Source organism: Suillus subaureus (genome assembly GCF_016647635.1).
Source record: "Suillus subaureus strain MN1 chromosome Unknown BJ212scaffold_446, whole genome shotgun sequence".
Lineage (NCBI taxonomy): Eukaryota > Fungi > Basidiomycota > Agaricomycetes > Boletales > Suillaceae > Suillus > Suillus subaureus.
This window is the reverse complement of record NW_024539002.1, coordinates 1-8,280: the sequence shown is the minus strand read 5'-3', so window position 1 is coordinate 8,280 and position 8,280 is coordinate 1. Positions and strand designations below refer to the sequence as shown.

At 47.1% G+C, this 8,280-nt stretch overlaps 2 protein-coding genes across 2 annotated transcripts; both read right to left on the bottom strand.

The window, feature by feature from the left end:
* Window positions 1–1,250: 1,250 nt before the first annotated feature.
* Window positions 1,251–1,532, bottom strand: BJ212DRAFT_1415516 (uncharacterized protein). Its single transcript, XM_041337550.1, has one exon. The coding sequence runs from the start codon at window positions 1,479–1,481 to the stop codon at window positions 1,305–1,307; it is 177 nt and encodes a 58-aa protein (XP_041184998.1). The 5' UTR covers window positions 1,482–1,532; the 3' UTR covers window positions 1,251–1,304.
* A 5,007-nt stretch (window positions 1,533–6,539) lies between these two features.
* Window positions 6,540–7,020, bottom strand: BJ212DRAFT_1415486 (uncharacterized protein; the record flags this gene model as incomplete). The annotated part of the gene is made up of 3 exons (XM_041337549.1): window positions 6,540–6,701; window positions 6,753–6,855; window positions 6,909–7,020. Coding segments are annotated over 3 exons (276 nt in total), but the record flags the coding sequence as incomplete, so codon positions are not given.
* Window positions 7,021–8,280: the final 1,260 nt, after the last annotated feature.

Here is an 8,280-nt window from a genome sequence, read left to right as displayed (position 1 = left end):
ACCACGTATGAGTCCAGAAGGGTTGGGTGAGATGATATGCCATCAATAACGATGCTCGTGAGGGTTGAGGTCTTGGGCGGTTGCAATGCTTTGTTCACACATTCTAATGCGAAACAAAATTAGTACAGGCCACGGCAATACAATAAGATACTACCTGTTTATCAGACCTTTCACCTGGCGAGTGAGTTCCTCTGTTTCATTTGTATCGCCATTGGGTTGTTTCCTCAATCCCGGTGGGATATAGCGTCCTGCGAAGCAAGATAGAATCCAACCCAAAAATTATACATGTAGGAAAACTGACCAGCAGCTTTAGGTTGAGCATCGGAAGGTTCGCCTTGTTTCGTCTCTGTCATCTCATGGTCATCATCGTCCACCGAATTACCATTTCCTCCAACCTCAACGTGTCCTTCTTCCATCTTCCGTTTGGCTCAGTTAGCGCTATGTATGAAGTAGCCCGCCTTTATCTTTTGACGATCCGTTCGCTCTTGCTTTCGCGTATTCTTGCGTGATGTATGGGAACGACTAGTTTTATGTCGATGGGAGCTCTGTTCTGCATAAATCCTCACGACAGGCCCAAGAACGAATTTTGTATGAGCCTACCTGAGGCTATAAGCTGATTTGCTCAAATAAAGATTTGGGCAGGCTGATGCGTCTATGATCGCTCCTTGGCCGCACAGAATAGGAAGGTGATGGGATGGTTGTTTGCACTTGTTGAACAACACCTATTATTATCATTATTTATTATCATCATGCGGCGACATACAACGCCCAGCTCGCTCGACTCATCATGATGTTGTGCCCAGATTCAATATTCGTCAATGGCGCCCAGACCAGTACTAGTGGAAGCTAATAGTAGTTGGTATCCAAACCATTGACTAGCTCTGTCCACCTTCTAAACGTTGGTGTCAATGGGTTAGGTTCTACCACAAAGGGCTTACTATCATGATGCAGTAGTACACTGCCCGACGTTTCGTGGTACATTATTCCTCTTCAGTGTATATTGCTGTGGAGCAGTGACAGACTCAGATTTTGTGTGATCAATACTCAGTACTCAGTGCCCGACCTTGACACCGAGATGGCGGCCTCCTGGAGGTTTGTTTGTCGTGTGTATCCTATAACATCGATGCGCACACCAAGTACAAGTTCCCATATGCATGTGGTTCAATATAACGAGTCTCTGTACTATGTAGACGCTGACTTGCAGCATGTACATACATCAATTGCCATATAATACGAAATGCAGTGCAATATGCGACAAGAAAGTTGCAAAACCCAACCAAGAAGTGCGAGGTAAATAGTCCAAATCACCTTAAGATACCATTGACTATATCATGACTGTCCAACCAGGCATCAGGGTCCACGGTAAGGGCAAGCTGCCCGACTAGCGTGTCTGCTGCTTTACCCTTCGTCACGAAATCACGGTTCGTGCAAATGATCATGCTCATTTTGCATCGTGTCAGCATGACGTTCATCCTGCGCATGTTCGTCAAGAACCCTACACCCTGGGTGCGGACTAGAGAGACGATTATGTGGTCTTCCTCGTTTCCTGCGGTGACCGTCAGTAAGATCCTCCCAGTACGTCGAGGAACTACTAGTACTTGCCTTGGAAGGAGTCCACGTTGAAGCACTTGTCTTCCCATGGAAGCTTCGCTGATTGAAGCTGCTTTTCTATGACGGACCTCTGACCATCATACGGGGTGATGATCCTGAACTGCTTGCCCTGCTTGTGATATATACGGGCGAGGTGGATAACCATGGACGTCTCCTGTTGGTTCTGATGCAAACAATGTGAGGCAGGCATATCACGATGGTCAGGAGGAGAAACGTACTGCCCAGCTCTTTCCCGATTTCTCCTCCTTGCCCTTTTTGACATCCAAGAAACGACATGCTGCCTTGTTAGTGATATCGTGCACGGTCATCAACTTCTGATCGTATACATGGCGGGAAATGAAGCTGCCAATAACGAGCGGCATGCGGTCTGGATAATGAAGTTGAAATAACAAGGAGAATGAAGTTGAGATACGAGCTTACACTGGGTATCCAAAAAGTGTGCCTGCTCTCGAAGGTGCGGGAACTCAAAAATACTTCGTAGCTGCCCAATGTCATCTTGGCCGAATGGCGCCACTGATATCCAAGTCAGTACAGGTCAACGATGGAATAACTACTCGGGTCTCACGTTGCTTGTCGTCACCGATGAACACCATTTTTTTGAGGCTGTGCTGGAAACGCTGAAGCAGCGGCAGGTATTCTCCCACTTCGATTTGACTTGCCTCGTCGAATATCACGGTGTGAACCGGGACTTGACGAGTAAAATCTTCGATACGAGGATTGGACAGCATACTCAACGTGCAAAGTACGACTCTTGTAGGTTTGTTTGTGTGTTTGTCGAGCAAGTGCTGGCTAGCGGTAACAGCCCTGCCACCGAACATGTCTGATCGTATAAAACAATGTTCCAGTCTCTCGTAGAGGTGTTTATGCCTGAGACACAAAAACTCAGTATGACGGGGAGGTGAGAAAGGCGCGACATACCAGTCGTAATGGAAATCTTTCGATACAAGAAGCTTAAACTCACGGAAACCAACCTTGTCGAGCTTTTCTGCAATATTCTTGACGGCAACGTTGGAGTGTGCCACAAGCCAAATCGTACGCTCCATAGGGCCAGTGGTGATCATACTGTTGACACTGGCCGCTACGACCGTTGTTTTGCCAGTGCCAGGAGGGCCTTGAACAAGCAATACACGGTCCCTGTCCGCTTGCGAAATAATTCGTTCCACTGCTTCATACTGCGAGGGATTCAATTGACCGTTAGGATAGTGGACGAGCGACGCGGTGGGAGCATGCAGAGGCGGCCATGGGATGTTTAATGACGGCGCCCAGATACTACAGAAGAATGGATGTTCGGTCAACGTGATGGTGCCCTGAAGCGCCTTCAGTACTACATCTTCTCTGGCCGATTCAGCAGCCGTCAAGTCTTCTTTCCCGATGGTGGTCACGGAGAGGATTTTGCCCGAAGCATTTTTTACGCCTTGGACATTGATATGTGCCTGTTTTCCATCTATTCGCTCTGCGCGACCAGTGATCGTTGACCGCTTTTTCCCGTTCAGCATTTCGATTTGGATGACCTGTCAGTGCGAACGTTCAATGTTGGTGGCATGACGTTTCATGAATTTACATACTTGATTTTTAGACTTCATGATACGCGTACTGAAGCGAGTGCACTCGAGATCGACACTGCCCTTCTTGATGGAGTCTGCTTTGACATTGTTGACGACTTTCGTTGGCTTCAAAGACTCCAAAATTTCAGCATCACGAGAGGTCTTGGCGAGGGCGCTCAGATGCTATATTATGAATTAGGAGGAGTTCATGACGTGACAAAGATTACCTACTATATCTGGCATCGTGTCTGTGTCGATTCGAGATATAGCAGCAAATCTAAGCCTCATGTTATCAAATGCGGTAGCGCGACATGCTGCCCAAGCCTGGAGCGCCACATCCTTGGATGCTGCGTCCCGTTTTCTATGAGCGAACAGGGTTTTCACGTTGTCCTTCTTGAGTAACTCCTCGCCGCCTAAGGCGTTCGTAATTGCCTGGAGTGAGCGCCGATCACTGGTAGACACCGACAGGATGTCGATTGCGCCATTGATACGAAGCGATAAGTCTAGGAAGAGGGCAAGTGCGATTCTGTCTATCCTGTACCCATAGAGTTTAATGCCAACGTTACAGAGAATTTGGTCTTGTATGAGGATACGTCCTTGGGAAACAGGAGGCTGTTGTTCCTGGCCCTTCTTCTTCTTCTGCTGCGGATTCTGTTTCTTTGCAGCAAAGTGGACGATGAGCGCTCTGGTGAGCGTGGCAAATGCTAATGAGGAAAGAGAACAGTTGGAGCGATACGTGGCTGCCACCCCAACGGTGGCGTCTTGAGCTGAGTCGATAAGACGCTGCAAGGCTGGAGAAGAAACATTGTTCTCGTCGACGTCTTCAACGGTTATAGGCTCATGGTGGGCCTTATAAACGTTCTGTTGCAGAGTGACGGATGTGTAGGCCATGGATATAAAAGATAGAGAGAGTACTTGGAAGCGTACGATGTTAATGCAACGAAAGTGAGGATGTAGGAATCGCCATCCAAGGTTACAGCTATTTATTGCTGAATGAGCGTCTGCTGTCAATGAATGGCAACGGGGTTTTACAGTAAGTCAACAGTGAAAGAGGAACGGGGAACCACGCATGGGCTGTGCGTGAAATTTGAAGAACAAAGCACAAATTGATACTTTTGTGTGTCCAGTATCCCGGACTCCAGAGTAACTAGTTTTGCTTGAAATCCAATACCATTCAAACGCCTTTCAGCATCATTTTGCATCCAACTTGTAGGTGTAAACAATATTGGGCTGAATTTTGCGCGTAAGCAATTGAAGGTCTAGTGTGATAAGTCAAGAAAACGCAGGTATTGTTCCTGACTTACGAGGGTTTTGATGGTGATCATGGATGATCGATCACCACTCAGTCATGAAGAATACGGCAACATTGTCTTTTGCGGAGTTGGAGTGTCTGCGTTTGTGAATAGTTCGTAGTTTGTATCCAGATGTAATCTAGATCACCGTGCTAATGAGTCTCTGGAAGAAAGGGGAAGAGAACCTGGATGCGAACTTCGGAAATATGCGCAAGTCGCGCCTCGCAGGGGTGTTTTGGGTGCGGTTAGATTATAGGATAGAGTAGAGTACAGGTAAGAGATATTGTCGTACAATTAGCGGTTAAAAACACACCTTGGTATATCTGCGCGACGTGCCAGTGCTGTGAGCAAGGCTCAGTGATTGTGTCAGCGGACATGATATCATATGTAGGCAGACAGCATCTGGGATCGAGGATCACATACACGCTGCAAATCTTCACAGGAAGTCGACAGGAAGCTTCCTTAGTGAAGTCCTGATAAATATAGGAACCTCCTTTCCCTTGCCTTCCTCGGTGCCTGCCTGGCCTGCCCTAGTTCGCTGAGCTTCGGACTAGCGCTCCCTCTCATTTCTTCTGCACCCTTCCCAACTGGCTCCTGCATGCATCCACATCCTACATTTTGCATGCTGCAGTACTTTCCCCTTTCCCTTCAAATTGTAGCATCTCTTGACATCGTGCACCTGTTTCATTCTTCCTGCGGGTTCACGTGCGGCAACAGCGAAAGCGAACAACGGCCTACCCTGAGCTCCCCTACTACCAATTTGGGTGGACAGACATGTCTTCGAACTGCGGAGGATGTGTTGAGTTTGATGAGTTTGGGCCGGAAATGAAGCAGAGAGGACCAAAACTAACCTGCGTAATCAAGCTCTTCCGACTTTGTGACTATTGCGTTTAATCATTACGATATTGTTGACGACAAAAACGTGGTTAATGGCAACTTGTTGTTAAGAAGGTCGTTTGCGAGTTTAATAATTCCAATTTGCATCTCCGTCATCTGTGGAGACAACACAAATGATAGGTCAATGGAGACTGCAGAAACTGGGTTAGTAAAGATCACATCCTTCAATGCCTTCGAGTTGATGTCAATGTCAGGATGAATCTCGAAGGCAACAGGTTGAGCAGGTATATCCATCTTAAAGAATATCATCGCTCGCTCCTTTTGTCCTGGCCCGCTACATCACCTGCTGTCTGATTCTGCTTCTTAGAGTTCATTCACATATTTATCAAAAGTTGAGACAGCCACCCTGTCCTGCATGCAACGGTTCTGCATGTCAAAGAAGCTGACCGGCATACTAAGTTGCGCCTTTCATTCTGTGACAGTTGTCAACGACTGGCTGCAATTCCAAAATCACTTCCAAAACCGTCATGGACACATCAGAGCTCGAGCCCTCGAAGGTACGGAAGAACAGTAGGCGTGTTCAACTCCTGTGCAAACTCGTGGGTCCCATCACTCATCGATAATCAGTGATGTAACCTGGCTAGCGGTAAACAACCGTATGAACAGCTCTTTCAAGAATGTGCGCGTCTGTGGCTTAAACATCGTGAAGTTCACAGGCTGTAAGGATCCTCGTTTCAGCAACTCCTTGCGTGAACTGCTCAGGCTCACCTTGAAGATCGTCAGCCTATGTACAACAATCATTAGCTATCCACTATGCGTATGCTTTGGCCACGTGCTCCATTCGTAAAGGCGACATGGGTTTGACATTCCTACATCGCTATCATCTTGTCGTGGTTGTTGGCCGGAACCTAGCACACGTTTATGATATATCCGCAGCCTTTTGGATGAAGACCTATCTGAGTTCTGGGTAGAACTTCTGCTGAAACTTCTTCGAAGTAAGTTTGATAGTATCTATTCTCGACGCATGTTAAACGAGAATGCACGAAATGACTTGAAAATTGTACAGCTTTGACAAAAGCACGATGAGGTTGGAATACTCTTTCCCTAGGTCTTCAGAGACTTCCCTTGAGTTGACTGACTTTTCTTCCACCGAAGCGAGGCGTTCGTACGAGGACATTGCGTTCTGAACGAAATACGCCGCTGAGCGTATGACGTGCGTGCATCAGCTCAGGTGATAGAATTTCATTTCACAAGACAGGTACCAAATGCAGTGCAGGTCAATTTATGTAGGCTAGATATAAACGCGCGTGCAGGACCACGCATGAGTCCAGAAGGGTTGAGTGAGATGATATGCCATCAATGATGAGGTTCGTGAGGGTTGAGGTCTTGGGCGGTTGCAATGCTTTGTTCAGACATTCTAAGGCGAGACAAAATTAGTACAGACCACGGCAATACAATAAGATACTACCTGTTTATCAGGCCTTTCAGCTGGCGAGTGAGTTTGAGTTGTTCCTCCGTTTCATTTGTATCGCCATTGGCTTGTTTCCTCAATCCCGGCAGGATATAGCGTCCTGCGAAGCAAGATAGAATCCAACCCAAAAATTATACATGTAGGAAAACTGACCAGCAGCTTTATGTTGAGCATCAGAAGGTTCGCCTTGTTTCGTCTCTGTCATCTCATGGTTATCATCGTCTACCGAATCACCATTTTCCCCAGTCTCAACGTGTCCTTCTTCATCTTCCGTTTGGCTCAGTTAGCGCTATGTATGAAGTACCCGCCTTTCTCTTTTGATGATCCGTTCACTCTTGCTGTCGCGCATTCATGCGTGATCCATGGGAACGACCAGTTTTGTGTCGATGGGAGCTCTGCTCTGCATACATCATCATGACAGGCTTGATAACAAATTTTGTATGAGCCTACCTGAGGCTCGATTTGCTCAAATAAAGACTTGAGCAGGCTGAATCCTGATGTCATGCTGGCGCCTATGATCCTCCTTGGCCGCACACCTCCCACATACTAAAAACGGTAAGCTTAGATAATCGTCGGACTTTGGACTAAACCTTGCGGGGAGCGCAGCGCCGTTCAATACTCTGAGTAGCTACAGTATTACTTGCAAGTTCCCATATGCATGTGGTTCAATATAACGAGTCTCTGTACTACGTAGACGCTGACTTCATGTACATACGCAAATTGCCATATAATACAAAATGCAGTGCAAGATGCGACAAGAAAGTTTCAAAACTCAACCAACAAGTGCGAGGTAAATAATCCAAATCACCTTAAAATGCCATTGACTATATCACGACTGTCCAACCAGGAATCAGAGCCCATGGTAAGAGCAAGCTGCCCGACCAGCGTGCTTGCTACTTTACCCTTCGTCACGAATCACGGTTCGTGCAAATGATCATGCTTTTCTTGCATCGTGTCAGCATGACATTCGTCCTGCGCGAGTTCTTCAAGAACCCTACACCTTGGGTACGGACTAGAGAGACGATTATGTGGTCTTCCTCGTTTCCTGCGGGGTGTCAGCCAGATCCTTCCAGCATGTCAAAGAAACTACTGCCTTGGAAGGAGTTCACGTCGAAGCACTTGTCTGCCCACGGAAGATTCGCTAATTCAAGTTGACGTTCGATCGAAGACCTCTGACCATCATATGGAGTGAGGATCCTGTACTGCTTGCCCTGCTTGTTGTATATACGGGCGAGGTGGATAACCACAGACATCTCTTGTTGATTCTAATGCAAAAGACGTAAGGCAGGCATATCACGAGCGTGAAGAGGATAAGCATACTATCAAGCTCTTTCCCGATTTCATCTCCTGCCCCCTTTTGATGTCCAGGAAACGACATGCTGCTTTGCTAGCGTTGTCGTGGACGGTCATCAACTTTGATCGTATACATGACGGGAAATGAAGGTCCCAATGACGAGTGGCATGCGGTCTGGATAATAAAGTTGAAACAACGAGGATGAAGTCGAGATACGAGCTTACACTGGTT

Coding starts and splice junctions, on each gene's coding strand:
- BJ212DRAFT_1415516 (XM_041337550.1), bottom strand. CDS start 1,481: ATGCGCAGGATGAACGTCATGCTGACACGATGCAAAATGAGCATGATC.